Here is a 19,465-nt window from a genome sequence, read left to right on the forward strand (position 1 = left end):
ACACTGGTGTGGCAGGAAAGGGTGGCAAGTGTGGTAGGAATATTCAAGGACAGTCAAAGAAACATTTAAACTTTTCATGGTAGTATAAAATATAAAGAACAGACTATAAAGAACACACAATGCTGTTTTTAATTGAGCAGAAAAATGTTTGGAGTGGCCAGTTTTGACATATTTTTATTCTGAAAGTGCGGGTCAGTCACTGAAAAGTTTGAGAACCACTGGATTAGAGTATCTGACTGGGAGATGGTTCAAATCATCACTCGGCCATGAAGCTCTCTGGGTGACCGTGGGTCAGTCACTTCATCTCAGCCTAGCCCAGTGGTTTTCAACCAGTGTGCCGTGGCACCCTGGGGTGCCTTGAATGATGCTTAGGGGTGCTGTGGGCAACACTGCCTCTGTCCCTCTTTCCTTCCCTCCCTCCTCTGATGCCCTCTGGAGTCTCTGCCTCCCAAAGGCTTGCACAGCTGTTTGTTGCAGCAGCCTGGCTACAAGCTCCCCAGGCGAATAGTGCCTCAGGGGCTGGCCAGGGGGTGCTTCCTAGGCCTCTGTAGGGCACTGTGAGAAGCCACCTCTCTTTAGGGGGGGGGACAGCTCAAAGACAAAATGTGGCAGCTATAGCTGCCCAGAGGACTCCCAAGGAGAAGGGAGAAGATAGAAGGCTGAGGCAATGCTCCACAAGGGAGGATTTGAAAAGGGGTGAGGGGCTGCCAGCTCTACAGGCAAGGGGTGACACAACTGGGCTCCTGAGCCCCACAGGGGTGCCGCAGAAATATGTAGTTGGTTGAGGGAGCCATGGACCCAAAAAGGTTGAAAACCTCTGGCCTAGCCCACCTCCATGGCCAGACTGCCTCTGTGGCTGGTGAGGCAGTCTCCTCAAGCGACAGGCTGGGGGGCAGCTGGGAAAGGTGGCAGTCCAGCCCCACAAGAGTGTGCTGCTCGCTGCCTCCTATGCTTGTTGCCCTCTTCCTCCAAACCCCTTGTTCCTCTCCAGCCTCTTTTTTTCCTCCCTTGCTACCTTCAGCATCGGGACGTGGGTGGCGCTGTGGGTTACACCACAGAGCCTAGGACTCGCCAATCAGAAGGTCGGCGGTTCGAATCCCCACTCTCATTGCTCGGTCCCTGCTCCTGCCAACCTAGCAGTACGAAAGCACGTCAAAGTGCAAGTAGATAAATAGGGACCCCTCCGGTGGGAAGGTAAACGGTGTTTCCGTGTGCTGCTCTGGTTCGCCAGAAGCGGCTTAGTCATGCTGGCCACATGACCCGGAAGCTGTATGCCGGCTCCCTTGGCCCATAGAGCGAGATGAGCGCCGCAACCCCAGAGTCGGTCACAACTGGACCTAATGGTCAAGGGTCCCTTTAGCTTTTTACCTCCAGAATGCCAGGGCTTCCCTGGGCCACCATCAGTTGCCTCAGGTGGTGGTGAAGGAGGAGCAGCCGCCATGCCTACCTCACAGGGTCATTGTGGGGATCAGAGGAGGCGGAGAACTCTGCACACCACCTCCTTGAGCCTCTGGGTGTGGTGTGATATAGACACAATAAATAAATAAAATTATCGCCACCCTGTAGACACCTATGCCCAGATGTTGCTGTACTACAGCTCCCATCCCTAACCATTGGGCTCTGCTGGCTGGGAGTGATGGGAGTTGGAGTCCAACGACACCTACAGGACATAACATGGGCTAGCTCCGATCCAGGATATCCCTGTGTTTGTGTTTGCAGAACGATTTCTCTACAAGATACCTGTTCCGGATCAGTCTCTTGTATTCCAGGTGTGATCAAAGTGAGCTTTAAAACAAGAAAAGGAAATATTGGAAAGGTTTCGGTAAACCTGCTGGTGGAAAACCTGCTATGCTGTTGGACTCCAACTCCTGTGATTCCATAAGGACATAGGAAGACACTTGTGGATCAGTGCAATGGCATCCTGGTCTCTCAGAGGCCAACCAGGTGCCTATGGAAAACCTACAGACGGGACTGAGCCCCAAAGCCCAAAAGCTTCCAGCAACTGGTATTCAGCAGCATTGCAACCTCTGACCATGGAGGCAGATCGCAGCCATCATGGGTAGTAGCTGTCCTTCCTGTAATCTGTCCTGAATCTGTAAAGTGAGAATCACAGAATTCTAGAGTTGGAAGGGAGCCTGGGGATCATTTTGTCCAACCCGCTGCAATGCAGGATTATACAGCTGTCCCATATGAGGATCAAGCCTGCAACCTTGGTATCAGCACCAAACTCTAACCAACTGAGCTATCCAGGACCAAGTTTTTCTTTGTTCACTTTCTTTTGTTTATTATTTATTTCATAGAATTTATATATTGTAGGGGGGGGACACCTCATAGCGCTTTACATTAAAAATAAAAATATCACTTACCGTAATATTTTTTTTACAACCGTAATGTAAAACATACAGAAAAGTTAAAGCCACAATAGAATAAAGCACATTAACACTCATGCAAGCTTCCTCTGCATCTGTCTTATTTCCTGTCCATGGTCAGGATGGGAGCTGTAATCCAACACTCTCTCAAGGGCCAGATGTTTCCCTGATCTAAGAAAACCCCACCCCGTTTGATCGCTTTTGCCTCAATTTCATGTATATAGGGGCCGGGCTGCCTTGTTCCTTTCCTGCTTTTATGCCAGGACCAGGAGCCACCCGGACTCTTAGGGGTTAAAATGATAGAGAGAGGCGTTTCCTAGACGGGCATTCTCCCCCACCCCCAAGGTGTGCTCAATTCTTTTTCCTGTTTCTCCTTGGCCAGGTGGGAGAGGCTCTTCTCTCTCCGTTCCGCTTACTTTTTCTCTCTTTTTTTGCCTTCTCAAATTTTTGGCCATTTTGGATTGCAACATCCGAGGGGCTGCAAGGGATCCTGCAAGTGGAACAATAGTAATAAAAAAACGGTGAGCGAAGAGGGGATTGTTTTGGGGAGAAAAGTTGTGAATTGGGAAGGAAAAGGCAGAGAAGTATCTCCTGGAGGAAAGTCTAAGCAAAAGACGGTTGCTTAATGCGGAGCCGTGTGGTTCAGTGGTTAAGGGACTGAGCTAGAACTGGGGCAGGCGGGGGACCTGGGTTCAAATCGTCACCCAGCCACGACGCTGCCTTGGTGAACTCGGGACACTATCTCAACCTAACCTTCCTTGTTAGCGTTTTTATTAAAAAATATGGATGTGGAAGTGATTGGTCGTATGCTGATTTGAACTTCCTGGATGAAATGTGAGATAGCTGTAGAATAAGTATCCCAATCTCCTGCAAGTGTGTGCCACATAATTTTCGTTCCGCACACTAGATTCATAGAACTGTTGGAAGGGACTCCAAGGGTCATCTAGTCCAACCCCCTTGCAATGCAGAATTCAAACCTAAATAACCTCTGACAAGTGGCCATCCAACCTCTACAACAGTTACAAAAATGTACATCAGGCAAAACCTTAAAGCTTGTTAAAAAAAAGAAAACAAAGGAATTTTTCCAGGGTGGTCAGGGAAATAAACACTCCAAATAAGTACATCTGCAACTCACATCCGGGACCAGGTGGCTGAGAAACCCACTGCAGCAGGAGAAGAGGGTTGCCCATGGTTCTTTGACATCAAAGCCAATAATGGGCTATCTTAGAGCTGTGCTGGATCAGGCCAATAGCCCATCTAGTCCAGCATCTTGTTCTCACTGTGGCCAAGCAGGCACCCAGACAGAAAACCCACAAGCAGAATCTGAGCAGGAGAGCCCTGTCCCCTCTTGGGGTTTCCAGCAACTAGAATTCAGAAGCATCTCTGCCTCCCAAATGTGGAGGCGGAGCAATAGCCATCCTGGCTAGTAGCCCTTGAGAGCCTTTTCCTCCTTGAATCTGTCCACTCCTCTTTTGAAGCCGTCCAAGTTGGTGGGCATTACTGCCTCTGTGGGAGTGAATTCCATAGTTTAACTATGCAATGGCAAGGAATTGATCCTTTCATGCACGAGAAGTTAATCTCCGGAACTCCCTGCCTATTAATATCAGGCAGGTTCCTTCACTGAACTGTTTTAAGTGGCTTCTAAATACCTACTTTGTTTAGGCAAGTCCAATCAGGCGTGTAACCTTATTGCGCATATATCACACACACACACACACACACACACAGAGTGGTACCTCGGGTTAAGAACTTAATTTGTTCTGGAGGTCCATTCTTAACCTGAAACTGTTCTTAACCTGAAGCACCACTTTAGCTAAAGGTGCCTCGCGCCTCTGCCACACAATTTCTGTTCTCATCCTGAATCAAAGTTATTAACCCAAGGTACTATTTCTGGGTTAGTGGAGTCTGTAACCTGAAGCGTCTGTAACCCGAGGTACCGCTGTATGTTTGAAAACATATATATATGAAAACAAATATATCCCATGCTCCGATTTATGGGAAGGGACCTTCTGGGCCAATGTCCAATTTCCAACATGATCACATTCTATTGAATCAGACATTTGGTCCATCTGGTCTACCCCAGGGATGGGGCGCCTGCGGGTGTTCCCAGATGCTGCTGGATTCTAAATCCCATCCTCTGTGATCGCTGCCCAGACCAGCTGGTGCTCATGGGCATTGGAGTCCCAACAACTTCTGGGAGCTCACAGCTCCTCCACTCACGATCACAATGATTTTCGGCTGTTCTTGGAGTCAGCTTCACTCTTATTAGTTCAGCAAATTTCCCACTTGCCTTGTTTACTTCTCTCCCGCTCTGCTTTGCTCCCTCCATGTTTTTGCTTTCTGGGATGGGTCATTGAACTCTGAGAATGCTTCTTGCTTGCCTGCAGGGAGGATAGAGAAGGGTGTGTGTGTGTAAATTTATCTTGCTGTACAAAGGTAAAAATTTTGCTCATTGCTTTGCTCATGTTTGCCTCTGGTCCCACCCACCTCTGACATGTGGCCTAGAAGGGAAGGCGGGAGAGGGTGGGTGGCTGTTGCCCTGCCTCTTGGGTCATTTAATCCAACTGCATGCAAAGCATTTTCCTGAACTACTGAGCTGTGGCCTTTCTCTGCAGATGTGCGATGCTTGTGCACAGTTCACACCTCTTCCCTTGAGGCCACGGGTGGGGGAATCGGTGCCCCTCCAGACATGGTTGGGTTATTTCTATTTACTTAACAAAATTGACATGCCTTTTGACTGAAAAAACACCTCGAAGCCATTTACAAAAATATACATACTATACTGTATGTCTGTAGAATGTATATCATTGGTCGCCCTGGCTGAGGGTGTGGAACATGGACAGGGGTTTTTATTTTTTGTATTTTTTAACTGCAAGTTTTAAAACCATAAAGGCTGGTAATAATAATAATAATAATCCCCGCGACGGGGTGAGCTCCTGTTGCTCAGTCCCAACTCCTGCCAACCTAGCAGTTCGAAAGCACATCAAAGTGCAGGTAGATAAATAGGTACTGCTCCAGCGGGAAGGTAAACGGCGTTTCCGTGCGCTGCTCTGGTTCGCCAGAAGCGGCTTAGTCATGCTGGCCACATGACCCAGAAGCTGTATGCTGGCTCCCTCGGCCAGTAATGCGAGATGAGTGCTGCAACCCCAGAGTCGTCCACAACTGGACCTAACGGTCAGGGGTCCCTTTACCTTTACCTTCATACATACATACATACATACATACATACATACAACAGGAGGGCTGCAACCCCCCCCCCCATCTCTGATGTAACCGAACAGAGGAGTTTCCTCAGTTCACAAGTATTGATGGTTGTTTGCTTTCCATTCTCCGTTCTGCAGCCAGAATAACAATGGAAGACCAGAACTTGACAGGATCCTTCCAAAAGAAGAGATTGGAGGCAGGAGGGGAAGACCCCCAGGTTACCCCCATTGGGGCCTTGAGAGAGTTTCAGGCAGGGGCGACCCTGCGACAAATTAAGCCAGAGCCGGAGGAGCAGTGCTGGGATGCCCAATGGCAGCAGTTCCTGAAGACGATGAAGAGCCCTCCGTCAGGCTGGAGAACTCCGCAGATATCCAAGTTCACACCAGAGGAGGATTTGAAGGACTCCCAGGCCTCGGGGAAGGCCGTCGCCATGGGCAACCAGTGGCCTACAAGGGAGTGTGTGGCCCAAGCCCTGCCAGGCCTCCCGGGAGAAGTCCAGGAGGCCCATCAAACTCTGGACCTTTCCGTGAAAGTGAAGGAAGAGGTTCCGGAGAAGCAAGTTCTCAGCTTGGAGATGCGCTGCCTACGCTTCCGCCATTTTGGCTACCGGGAGGCCGAAAAGCCCTGGGAGGTCCTGAGGCAGCTGTGGGAGCTCTGCTGTCAGTGGCTGACACCTGAGAGGCACAGCAAGGAGCAGATCCTGGAGCTGGTGACCCTGGAGCAGTTCCTGACCATCCTGCCCCTGGAGATGCAGTGCTGGGTCCGGGAACGCAACCCGGAGACTTGTGCCCAGGCTTTGGCCCTGGCAGACGAGTTCTTGCTGAGGCTGCAAGAGGCGGAGCAAGTGGGGGAAAAGGTCTGAGATATTTTTGTAATTTCATAAAATGTTGTACTCCAGGTCATGAACCTATGTCGGTCGTGTCCATTGACGTCAATGGGTCTACTCTGAGTAAGGCTAACATTTAAAGTTTCCCCCTGAGACTGCTGACACCTCCGTCTTCTGTGTGGATGGTGCCATTTAACTTGCATAAGCGACTTCATCTCACCGGCTGCGTCTCTCTTCCTGTTTCAGCTCCCGGAGCCTTTTCATATAGTGACTGTTAAGTCCCCCAAATCAGAGGAGGATCCCTCAGATGCTGTGGAGCTGCTTTTCCCTGCGGAGGTGGCCCGGGAGAATGAGGAGCTTGCCAAGTTGCTGGGTGAGGATCCCCGTGTCCAAATCTCACTGTTGGATGGCCTCTGTGGGGATGTTTCCTGCGCTGGCACTGGAACTGCCTTTGCCGTCCTGGTGCCCTCCACATGTGGGACATCAGCTCCCATGGTGTGCAGGCCAGGATAATAATAATAATAATAATAATAATAATAATAATAATAATAATAATATATTTATTTATTTATTTATTTATACATACCCCGCCCATCTGGCTGGGCTTCCCAGCCACTCTGGGCAGCTTCCAACAAAATATTAAAATATAGTAATACATCAAACATTAAAAGCTTCCCTAAACAGGGGTTCCTTCAGATTAGTGGAGAGTTGTGCTCCAGCAAAGGGGGAAACCTGCGACCCTCCGCGTGTTGCTGGGCGCCAAGGGAGCTGCCAGGGAATGCACCCAGCAGAGAGTTAGTTCTTTATTGTCCAAGCTGACACAGTAGTATTCATGGCTCCAAAAAACCGCACACACCAGCCTAGTGTCTAGACAGCTATTCCCAGGCCTGTGCTTTATGGAGCAGTTGCAACAACAGGAGACCACAATCCCTCCAGCAGTTTATGTACCATTCCCTGACAGGTTCCACACATGCACCTGGAGACTGCCCCAGTTAGCAGAGCCAGTGATCAGGCATGATGGGAGTTGTAGTCTGCCCATGTCTTGAGGCCCACATGCTCCCCAGCGCTGCCACAGAGTAAGACGTGTGGTCTCCCAAAGATCTGTCTTTGACCCTGTGCTTTTAAACTAGATTATAAACAACCTGAAGTTTGCGTGGAGCCTTGACGTTTGGCCAGGTTTGCCCGTGGTACCAAATTATGGAGGGTGGTAAATATAGAAAAGTTGTGATGAGCCCCAAAAGGATCTCTCCAAAGTGGGCGAACGGCCAATGAAATGGCAAGTGCTGTTTGGTGTAAGTATGAAAGTGATGCATGTCGGGGCAAGAAATCCTAGCTTCACATATGTGCTGAGTGGTCTGAGATTCTAGATACAGTGGTACCTTGGGTTACATACACTTCAGGTTACAGATGCTTCAGGTTACAGACTCCGCTAACCCAGAAATAGTGCTTCAGGTTAAGAACTTTGCTTCAGGATGAGAACAGAAATCGGGCTCCGGCGGCGCGGCGGCAGCAGGAGGCCCCATTAGCTAAAGTGGTGCTTCAGGTTAAGTACAGTTTCAGGTTAAGTACGGACCTCCGGAACGAATTAAGTACTTAACCCGAGGTTCCACTGTACTGAACAGGAGAAGGATCTTGGGTTCATTTTGTGGATAAATCGTTGAAGATGTCCATCCAGTTTGCAGCAGCTTTGAAAAAAGGCAAATCCTATGTTGGGCAATCATTGGGCAGTGAGCAAATGTAAAACTGCCAGACTTATTAGAAACCTATAGCGCAACCATACTTTGAATACTGTGTATAGTTCTGATTGTCCTGTCTCAGAAAATATATTGTAGAACTGGAAATTATCATTATTCTTCAATTTATTACCTGGCTTTCACCAGCAGGTCCCAGGGCTAGTTACCACTATTTAAACTTCAAAATGAATAAAAGCTATTTACTCAAGCCAGAAAGCAAAATTGATTATTAATAATGATTTAACTGATTATTTCGAAATTTCAAAGGGTACGAGACAGGGGTGCCCTCTATCACCTCTTTTATTTATAATGATACTAGAAATTATAGCAAATAAGATAAGAACAACTCCAGAAATACATGGAATTAAAATTGGAAAAATAGAATACAAACTGAAAGCATATGCTGATGATCTGATGGTATCATTAGAAGATCCACAAAAAAGTGTCCATAAGGTAATAGAATTGTTAGAAGAATTTGGAAAGTTATCGGGTTTTAAGTTAAACAAATCAAAAACTAAAATGATGACGAAGAACATGGAAGAAGTTATGAAAAACCAGCTGGAGGCTAAAATTGGAATTAAAGCGGTAAAAAAAGTAAAATACCTGGGAATTTGGCTAACTATGAAGAACATAAATTTAATGACGGACAATTATGAAACAACCTGGAAAGAAATTAAAAAAGATTTAGATATATGGAACAGAATAAAATTATCATGGTCAGGAAGAATGGCCACAATTAAGATGAATATACTTCCAAAGTTGTTATTTCTATTTCAAAATATTCCGGTGATAAGAGGAAACAAAGTATTTAAAGATTGGCAGAAAATTTTATCTAAATTCATTTGGCAGGGAAAAAGGCCTAGAATTAAATTTAAATTTCTTACAGAGAGAAGAGAAAGAGGAGGTTTTGCGGTACCGAATTTGAAACTGTATTACGAGGCCTCATGCCTCTGTTGGATTAAAGAATGGATTGTAATACAGTGGTACCTCGCAAGACGAATGCCTCGTAAGACGAAAAACTCGCAAGACGAAAGAGTTTTCCGTTTTTTGAGTTGCTTCGCAAGACAAATTTCCCTATGGGCTTGCTTCGCAAGACGAAAACGTCTTGCAAGTTTGTTTCCTTTTTCGTAAAACCGTTAATACCCAGGGTGCATTGCTTGAAGAGGTGCAGTTGCGACTTGACTTCGAGGAACAACTCATAGCACGCGGTGTGGTAGCCTTTTTTGAGGTTTTTGAAGACTTTGGTGATTTTTGAAGCTTTTCCAAAACTTCTTTTGCAGCCATTTGGTAAGTTAAACTTTTAAAACTTTTTGGGGGGTTTTTGGATTTTGGGTTGGGGTGTTTGGAATTCAAGGACTTGGTGTTGGGGAGGGGTTTGCAAGAATCTGGAAGCTTGTGTGTTTTTTTTCTGCATTTTTATGATTTTTTGTGACCATTGGGCCACTCTGCTGTTTTTTTAAAAAAAAAAATTCTGGGTTTGAATTTCTGTGTGGTGGGTGGCTGGGGGAAGAGTTGGGGAGGGGTTTGCAAGAATCTGGAAGCTTGTGTGTTTTTTTCTGCATTTTTATGATTTTTTGTGACCATTGGCCCACGCTGCTGTTGTTAAAAAAAAAATTCTGGGTTTGAATTTCTGTGTGGTGGGTGGCTGGGGGAACAGTTGGGGAGGGGTTTGCAAGAATCTGGAAGTTTGTGTGTTTTTTTTCTGCATTTTTATGATTTTTGTGACCATTGGGCCACTCTGCTGGTTTTTTTTAAAAAAAAATTCTGGGTTTGAATTTCTGTGTGGTGGGTGGCTGGGGGAAGAGTTGGGGAGGGGTTTGCAAGAATCTGGAAGCTTGTGGTTTTTCCCCCTGCATTTTTATGATTTTTTGTGACCATTGGGCCACTCTGCTGTTGTAAAAAAAAAATAATCTGGGTTTGAATTTCTGTGTGGTGGGTGGCTGGGGGAATAGTTGGGGAGGGGTTTGCAAGAATCTGGAAGCTTGTGTGTTTTCTAGGAGGTTTGGTGCTTTTGAATTTTTTGGATGTGAAGCACTGATTTTTTTTATTTTTGGGGGGGGGGTTGCGAATGTAGGAGCTGTGCTGCCATGGGATCCAAGAAGACTGCTGCTGCAGAGGCCGTCGAGAGGAAGAAGGAGAAGGTTACGCTGGAAATGAAGAAGGAGATCATCCGGAAGCACGACGGTGGAATGCGTGTGACAGACCTCGCCAGGGAGTACGGGAGGAATCCATCGACCATCGGGACCATCCTGAAGATGAGGGAGAAGATCCTTGCGACTGATGCAGCCAAGGGAGTCACCAGGATCGTGAAGAACCGCCCAGCTGTTCTGGAGGAGGTCGAGAAGTTGCTGCTCATCTGGTTAGAAGAGAAGCAGCGTGCAAGGGACACAGTGACTGAGGCCGTCATTTGTGAGAAGGCCAAGGCCTTGCACGCAGACCTCGTCCGGGAACAGCCAAGAACCTCAGGCGAGCCAGAAGTCTTCAAGGCAAGCAGAGGTTGGTTTGACCAGTTCAAGACAAGATCTGGAATCCACAGCGTGGTCAGGCATGGAGAAGCTGCCAGTTCTGATGTTCCTGCGGCTGAAGACTTTGCAGCGGAGTTCCTGGAGGTTGTGAAGACGGAGGGCTATGTTCCACAGCAGGTCTTCAACTGCGATGAGACCGGGCTGTTTTGGAAGAGGATGCCCAAAAGGACTTTCATCACTCAGGAGGAGGCCAAGTTGCCTGGCCACAAGCCCATGAAGGACCGTCTGACCCTGCTCTTCTGTGCCAACGCAAGCGGCGACCTGAAGATCAAGCCCCTGCTGGTGTACCACTCGGAGAACCCACGGGCCTTCAAGAAACACAAGGTCGACAAGGAGCAGCTGAGTGTCATGTGGCGATCCAACAGTAAGGCTTGGGTCACACGTGTGCTGTTTGTGGACTGGGTCAATCTTGCTTTTGGCCCTGCTGTCAAACAGTACCTGCTGGACAACGACCTGCCGCTGAAGGCTTTGCTTCTGATGGACAATGCTCCTGCTCATCCTAAAGGCCTTGAGGAGGACTTGTTGGAGGAGTTCAGCTTCATCAGCATCATGTTCCTGCCGCCTAACACCACGCCACTGCTCCAGCCAATGGATCAGCAGCTCATCGCCAATTTCAAAAAACTCTACACCAAGGAGCTTTTCAGGCGATGCTTCGAGGTGACTGATTACACCAACATCACCCTGCAGGAATTCTGGAAGGACCACTTCGACATCGTCGCCTGCTTGAAGATGATCACCATGGCCTGGAACGGGATCAGCCAGAAAAATTTGAATTGCACTTGGCACAGCCTGTGGCCGGACTGTGTGGCACCAAGTGACTCTGATGCACCAGAGTCAGCAGTGGTGCAGGACATTGTTTCCTTGGGGAGGACCATGGGCCTGGAGGTCACAGAGGAGGACGTCAGCGAGCTGGTGGAGGAGCACGACCACGAGCTGACCACCCAGGAGCTGGTCGAACTGCAGGCAGAGGCTGCGCAGGAGCAGGCCTCGCTGGAAGAGGAGGAAGCAACTGAGGAACGGCTGTCCTCCAAAGAACTGAGGGACATTTGCCTGAAGTGGAAAGATGTGCAGGCTTTTGCACAGCGGCACCACCCTGACAAGGACCTGACACATGACCTTGCGAACACTTTTGATACAAGGGTCATGTCGTCTTTCAGGGAGGTGCTGAAAAGGCGGATGAAGCAGCAGACCATGTACAGGTTCTTCAGCAAGAAGCAAAGAGTGGAAGAGGAACCTTCTTCGAGTTGTCCCCCAGAGTCTTAGAAAATGTACTGTACACTTTGTTGATTTTTAAATGTTTTTCTGTCATGTTTAGAAACTTAAATTATTGTTCCTTCAGTTTTTGAAATGCTCTTTACATTATGTGTGACTTTAAAGAGCAGTTAATAAACTCTTTTTGTACCAAATTTGGCTTTGTTTGGACTTTTTTTGACCATAGGAACGCATTAATTGATTTTCAATGCATTCCTATGGGAATCCGTGCTTCGCAAGACGAAACATTCGCTAGACGAAAAAACTCGCGGAATGAATTAATTTCGTCTTGAGAGGCACCACTGTAGAAAACACTGACCTACTAGATTTAGAAGGTTTTAACACCGGATTCGGTTGGCACGCATGTTTGTGGCATAATAAAGCAAAAGTACATAAAGAATTCTCCAGTCACATCATTAGAGGACCTCTGCTAGAGGTTTGGGAAAGAAATAAAAATCTTCTTGAAAGGAAAACTCCCTGGTGGTTGTCACCAATAGATATTTTAACAATTAAAAAAACAAACATAGAAGATAAGAGATGGACATATGAAGATTTATTGGTGAGAACAGAAAAAGGTTGGCAGATCAAAACGTATGAAGAACTAGGAGATAAATTAACGAGTTGGTTACAATTCCATCAAATTAATGCACTGTGGACAGAAGATAAAAAGATCGGGATAAACGAAAAAAAATCAAGATTCCAGATAGAAATACTGGAAGGAAATTCAAAACTCTTATCAAAAATGTATAATCAACTGTTAGAATGGGATACTAAGGACGAGGAAATAAAAGAAGTTATGGTGAAATGGGCGATAGATCTGGGATATAATTTGGAATACAATAGTTGGATTAAGCTCTGGAATAAAGATATGAAGTTCACTGCTTGTGTTGCCTTAAGAGAAAACATGGAAAAAATGATGTACAGATGGTACATCACCCCTGTAAAATTAGGAAAAATCTATAAGAATGGAGATAAAATGTGCTGGAGGTGTAAAAACAAGGAAGGTAGTTTTTACCACATGTGGTGGACTTGTGAAAAAATCAAGAACTTCTGGGAGCTCATTTATAATGAACTAAAAAAAATGTTTAAATATACTTTTGTTAAAAAACCTGAAAATTTTCTTCTGGGAATGATTGGCAATGAAATTAACAAAGAGGACCAGACCTTATTCCAGTACGCAACAACAGCTGCTAGAATTTTAATCGCCCAAAATTGGAAATCAATCAATATCCCAACAGTAAGAGATTGGCAAAGTAAATTATTTGAATATTCAGAATTGGCAAAATTAACACAAAAAATTAGAGACCAGAAAGAAACAAAGTTTATTAAAGAATGGAATAAATTCATAACCTATATTGAAGTAGATTTAAAAAATCCAAAGATCACAGTAGGCTTAATATAACCCTTCGACATACAAAAGTTTTAAAGATAAACTGTGGGGGAAAATGTATTACATAACCCAAAACTGAGGTGGAGGGAAGTTAATAACTTACATGTTTGTCTTTGTTTTTTTCCCCCCTTATAATTAAGTTATGTTGTTCTTAGTATTGTTTTTTTTCCGTGAAGAATTTATTTTCTGTACATATGTGTGTATATGTGTGTATGAAAATTAATAAAGAGAAATTAAAAAAATAAAAATAAATAAATTTCAAAATGAATAAAAGTTAAAGATTACCATCACAGGAATAGGGTCAGCTCTGAAAGCATGTGTCTCGGGGTGTAAGAGGGCAGGGTAAAAATTCAACATTCTCCCCACAGATTCCTCAGATCGTTCTTTACCCCACAGGCAATGCAGAAACAAAGGCGAAGGAGCGAAATCTTCCATTGCAACGATCGAAGCAAGCAGAATTCAACTCAATACCTTTGGGGAAAGCCAGAAAGGACGACTTGCTCCATCATGACAATCGAGGCTGGCTTTTGACTCACCAGGGACTAGAAACATTCCAGCAGTCAGTGCCTTGTGCGGAAGTGGACCCCATCGTATGTAACAGCCCTGTGAAACAGGGACTCGCTGAGGGCGAAAGAAGAAATATGTGCATGGACTGTGAAAATCTGTGCCACAGCTTCAACTTTCCCAAGAGTCAGAGGATGCAGATGGGAGAGGACCCCGATCATTGCAGTCTGTGTGGGAAAGCCTTGAGGAGCGGCCCCTCCCTCGATGCGCGCAAGCGGGCTTTCCCGGGAGAGAAACCGTACCGGTGCTCTGAGTGCGGGAAGAGCTTTGGCTGGAAATCGTCGCTCACTTCACACAAAAGGATCCACACGGGGGAGAAGCCATACAGGTGCTCCGAGTGCGGGAAGAGCTTTGGGATCAGCTCCCAGCTGGTGAGGCACAAGAGAATCCACACAGGTGAGAGAAACTTTCCCATTGCCCCGACTGCGCTAAGAGCTTCAGTCAGGTAGCCTCTCTCTCCTGACACACGGGAGAATCGCCACGGGGGGAGAAGAAGGATCTGAAATATTTTCCTTGGAGCTTGAATTGGTTTTATTCTGGATTGTTTTATTTGATGTGTTGTAAAGCGCTTTGAGGCTTTCTCTTTAAAATATAAAGCGGTATAGAAATGAAATGAATAATAAGGATAATTTCATTGCCATTGTAAAAAAAGGCACCTCGGCATTCCATTGTGGCGACCGTAGCCTAGGTTTAAGGTGCCATTTGGCGATTAACTTACCGTATTTTTTGCTCTATAACACGCACCTGACCATAACACGCACGTAGTTTTTAGAGGAGGAAAACAAGAAAAAAATATTCTAAACGAAACAGTGGATGTATGATTTTTGTGGTTCATGCTGAGGCCACAGACATGTGATCTGACGGTGAGTTTGGGGTAGCCCAATGCAAAAATCCTGAGGATCCATGTGGATCCATGCTTTGTAACCACGTTTTTGCGCCATTGCGGCCCCATGAAACTGTGTGTGTGTGTGTGTTTTGGTGCAGGCTGTAGCCATGGACATGCTATGTGATCTGATGGTGAATTTGGGGTGACCCAGTGCAAAAACCCTGAGGATCCATGTGGATCCGTGCTTTGTATCCACGTTTTAAGTGGGGAGGGAAGGAAAAGCACTCAAGGGACAAGGAGCATGCGTGGGGTGTGTGGAGAAGGATGCTGCTAATAATGCAGGAGAGGGGTATAAGGGGAGAAGGCCCCTCTCCTCTCCTGCTTTGCTCCTTTAAAACAAGCAGGCTCTGCTTCTCTCCCTCCTCCCCGGCTTAGCGAGCTGAAAAGCTTTGCTGCTATTTAGTGAGCTGACTGGGGAGGAGAGAGGGACAGAGAGCACGGGGTTGTTTTAAAGCAGCCAACCAGACAGGAGCCACTTACACTCGCTTTGCTGTTTCAAAGCGAGCCACGCACTGCTCACGACTGCAGCAGATCCCCCCGCCATCCATAGGCATTCGCTCCATAACACGCACAGACATTTCCCCTTACTTTCTAGGAGGGAAAAACTGCGTGTTATGGAGCGAAAATTACGGTACATATCTGAGTTTTTAATCCTGCCATGGAAGGATGCCATCAGCAGGGCTTCCTCTCCCACTAATAAGGCTGAAGGGGGCTGAAGCACAAGATGGTGGTTGTGGAGCCTTGGTTTCCAGTATTTTCTCTTGATTATAATTATATTATCACTCCCCTCACTCTGGAAGAAAACCAGTTAACCGCTCCACCTGTTTCTTTGTTGTTAGATCATTTGGTTGCAATGCCGTCGCACAAGAAGAGGAAGATAGATTTGGAGTGCCGCATTTTCAATAAGAAATGGACACATGATTATTTCTTTGTGGAGCTGAAAGGCATGCCCGTGTGCCTCATTTGTGGTGAGGCCCTCTCCATCCTGAAGAAGGCCAACCTGCAGAGGCACTACAGGACGAAGCACATCCAGTACGAGGAGTTCCAAGGGCAGCTGCGCGAGGAGAAGGTCAAGGCGCTGAAAATGGACCTGCATGCCCAGCAAGGCATTGCCCCGGAACCAAGGAGGGAAATGGACAGCGTGGAGCAAGCCAGCTTCGTGGTGAGCGAGCTGGTCTCCAAAAAGCTTCGCCCACTCTCCAGAGGCGAGCTGGTGAAGGAGTGCATTGTGGCCACCGCCGCTCTCTTGGCCCCAGAGAAGCTGAAGCTCTTTGAGAGCGTGAGCTTCTCTCGCAGGAGGGGGCCAGCTCACAGCAAGAACTCGACTCGGGGAATGGAGGGGTCTCTTGCAAGGGACCCCCAGGGCCCCCGATTACCAGAGGTGAACTTGGAAAGCCAGCTGCTAGTGGCCACAATGTTGATGCCGCCAGGCAAAAGTGAGCTTGAAAAAGAAACACAGCCACAAGTGTCACACTGAAAAGCTGCTGTGTTGAATGTTTATCATTATTTTATATATATTCTCTTCTTTATTTTTTCCTTAAGTTCTTCATCATCAGAATTTTATCATTTGTACGCCACCCATCTAACTGTGTTGCCCTACTACTCTGGGTGGCTTCCAACAAAACATTAGAAACACAAGAGCCCTCAAACAGTAAAATCTTCAGCTGTGAAGTTATATAATTTTTTACATTTTTTAATCTTGCAGATTATAGAAGATGGTTCTGGAATTTGTTGGCTCTGCCTAACACTTCCTCTTGCTCTGCCAAGCAATGGGCATCAGTCCCCCCTGCTTCTGTTTGGACCCCACTCCCCACAAAATAGATTTTTCCAATGGGTCACTGGCCTTTCATTTAACAAATAACGAAAGGTTCCCCACAGCAGAGTGTTTAAGTGTAGGCTGGTGCCAAAGGTAGAGGCAAATGGTTGCAATGTATGAATCTATATTGCTTAGCTATATTCCTTTTTTCCTTCCGTGACGGACTTTCAAGAAATCGACCCGGTGGTGAGGCAGGGATTGGGTGATCTTTCCTCTTTGAGGCACAGTTTGTTCCTTTGTACGTTCAAACATGAAAAGTAAAAGTGGGCCAGCACGACAAAATGGTTACAGAATATTTACCTGGCGAAAGGCTGGCATCCTGTGGCCCCTTCAGATGTTGTTAGATTTCAACTCACGTCTTCCCTGGCCGTTGGCCATCCTGGCTGGGACTCATGGGAGCTGGAGTCCAATGATCTCTGAAGGACTACAGGTTTCCCTATGTCTTGGTCCACAAATGCCAGGGACAATTCAAATCCCTCCTCAGTCGTGAAGCTCTGAGTGTCTTAAAGCCAGTCACCATCTTCATGTGAAACCTCCCTCGTAGGGTTGCTGTGTGCGTGAAAGCAATATATCTTGCAGCGGCCTTGATGAGGGAAGTGTGGAACAGAAATGTACTTCCTAGGTAAAAAGACAGGAAATAGTTCTGAATCTGATTGAAAAGAAAGCATTCTTTGTCTCCCTATAGCATATAGCAGGGCTGGGGCCCATGTGTTGTTGAACTCCAGTTGAAGTCTCAGCATCTGGTTCCTCAGCCCTCTGCACTCTCTCTTTGTAAACCTCCAGCTGCCAGGTGAACAGGAAGCAGCCAATGCCTTATAGTTCAGAAACAGACTGCCAGGAACTGGGATTGCAAGTTGCCAATCTGGGAAACTTAGGCGAGCATCAACATATTCGGTTTCCATGCTTATGAATGTTGATTTGGATCAGATCGTCTGAGGTGTGGAAATATTAGGGGAAATATCTGCTTGACACCACCTTGGGATAGTTTTGACAGCAATTAGGGGAACTGGGAATATTTCTAGGTCCATCAGGGTTGATGGACCAGTAAATAGCTAGAGAGGATTAAGGTGTGTGTTGGTGGGGTGGGGGTGGAATTAGGCCTTGTTTCTTGTGTGGCAGATAAGAGATTCCATAGTTCTTAAGGGTGAAAGTTTGCTGCCTGTCAAAATGATGCTTGAGCCTTTTTTTTCCTTTCAAAAAACCAAAACAAAACAACCCAAACATGGCAGCTGGTCTAGTCAAGCAGGAAAATATAAGGTTCATTTGTGAAGTTACCTGTTTAGCTCTGAGCTTTGTTTACATCTGTCCTTTTTAGCAAACAAATCCACATAATTGTTGGTGGCTGTCAATGTTCTTGTCAAATAGAACTAATTAAAAGTTTTTACTGTTAAAAAAAGTTGTGAAAAATACTTACAGCTGAAGTTGCAAACACATCCCGATCCCTGTACAGTTGTACCTTGGTTCTCGAATTTAATCTGTTTTGGGAGTCCGTTCGATTCCTGGAACCGTTCGAGAACCAAGGCGCTGCTTCCGATTGACTGCAGGAGCTTCCTGCACTCAATCAGAAGCTGTGTCAGACATTCGTCTTCCAAAACGTTCGAGTTGCAAGGCGTTTGGCATTCAAGGTACGGCTGTATTACATATACACTACAGTTGGGTTGAAACAGTTCTCTTTACACTTACCTGATTTGCACTTAATAATTTATCATAATAATTTATTATTTATACCCTGCCCATCTGGCTGGGTTTCCCCAGCCACTCTGGGCGGCTTCCAACAAAATATTAAAATACAATAGTCTGTTAAACATTAAAAGCTTCCCTAAACAGGGCTGCCTTCAGATGTCTTCTAAAAGTCTGGTGGTAGTTTTTCTCTCTGACATCTGGTGGGAGGGCGTTCTACAGGGCGGGTGCCACTACCGAGAAGGCCCTCTGCCTGGTTCCCTGTAACTTGGCTTCTCGCAGGGAGGGAATCACCAGAATGCCCTCAGTGTGGACCTCAGTGTTTGGGCAGAACAATGGGGTTGGATATGCTCCTTCAGGTATACTGGACCAAGGCCGTTTAGGGCTTTCTAAAGGTCAGCACCAACACTTTGAATTGTGCTCATAAACGTACTGGGAGCCAATGTAGATCTTTCAAGACTGGTGTTATGTGGTGCCAAGGTTGGAGAAATTCATACCTGAGGGGGGCCAATTGCACATGTGGTCTGTGGTCCTCAGAATCCACCCCACCCCCTTCCATGGCTCTGCTTCGCACCTTAGCCAGCCGGGATGTGCCTTTAAACTCATGACAATGCCTCCTCCTCACCTGGATGGAGGGGAGAGCGTTGTGTGTGCATTTGTATCTCAGATATATCCTTCCCATACAAAGGCAAAACTGTTCAAACTATGGCACTACATCTTTTTTTGCTTTAAAAAGAAAGCATTGAAAGAAGGGTTGTTTTTAAAATTTATTGCTTTATTTTTCACAACTTAATGCAAAGAAAAGAACTTCCCCTTTCTCCAGCCAGTGTGGTGTAGTGGTTAAGAGCGGTAGTCTTGTAATGTGGTGAACCGGGTTCGTGTCCCCGTTCCTCCACATGCAGCTGCTGGGTGACCTTGGGCTAGTCACACTTCTCTGGAGTCTCTCAGCCTCACTCAACTCACAGAGTACAGTGGTACATAAGCTTCAGGTTACATACGCTTCAGGTTACAGACTCCGCTAACCCAGAAATAGTACCTCGGGTTAAGAACTTTGCTTCAGGATGAGAACAGAAATCGTGTGGCAGCGGCACAGTAGCAGCTAAAGTGGTGCTTCAGGTTAAGAACAGTTTCAGGTTAAGAACGGACCTCTGGAACAAATTAAGTACGTAACCAGAGGTACCACTGTATTTAACAACAAGTACTTGAAAGACCAAACCACGA

At 46.3% G+C, this 19,465-nt stretch overlaps 2 protein-coding genes and 1 long non-coding RNA gene across 3 annotated transcripts in view; 2 read left to right on the top strand and 1 right to left on the bottom strand.

Annotated features, from left to right (window-relative positions):
- LOC310756497 (tigger transposable element-derived protein 1-like) overlaps positions 1–12,063 on the top strand; it is a 796,241-nt gene extending 784,178 nt beyond the window's left edge. The window contains exon 4 of the mRNA XM_083600677.1: positions 10,207–12,063. Coding sequence (XP_083456803.1) covers positions 10,207–11,920 — 1,714 coding nt within the window. The 3' untranslated portion in view covers positions 11,921–12,063. The remainder of the gene's footprint in view (positions 1–10,206) is intronic.
- A 1,493-nt stretch (positions 12,064–13,556) lies between these two features.
- Positions 13,557–17,960, top strand: LOC310757119 (uncharacterized protein). Its single transcript, XM_083602312.1, has 2 exons — positions 13,557–14,258; positions 15,588–17,960. The coding sequence occupies exons 1-2, from the start codon at positions 13,940–13,942 to the stop codon at positions 16,223–16,225; spliced, it is 957 nt and encodes a 318-aa protein (XP_083458438.1). The 5' UTR covers positions 13,557–13,939; the 3' UTR covers positions 16,226–17,960.
- LOC310757518 lies at positions 14,404–15,577 on the bottom strand. Its single transcript, XR_014545289.1, has 2 exons — positions 15,379–15,577; positions 14,404–14,575 (listed from the first exon to the last, which is right to left on the bottom strand). It is a non-coding gene; the product is annotated as an uncharacterized lncRNA (long non-coding RNA).
- Positions 17,961–19,465: the final 1,505 nt, after the last annotated feature.

The sequence above is a fragment of the Podarcis filfolensis genome (genome assembly GCF_964270895.1).
Source record: "Podarcis filfolensis genome assembly, chromosome: 2".
Classification (NCBI taxonomy): Eukaryota; Metazoa; Chordata; class Lepidosauria; order Squamata; family Lacertidae; genus Podarcis; species Podarcis filfolensis.

What these genes read in the sequence shown, in the direction of transcription:
- LOC310757119 (XM_083602312.1), top strand. Translation starts at nt 13,940, where the DNA reads ATGTGCATGGACTGTGAAAATCTGTGCCACAGCTTCAACTTTCCCAAG. An exon ending in GCACAAGAGAATCCACACAG is followed by an intron (nt 14,259 to 15,587) that starts GTGAGAGAAACT and finishes CTTTGTTGTTAG; the next exon opens with ATCATTTGGTTGCAATGCCG.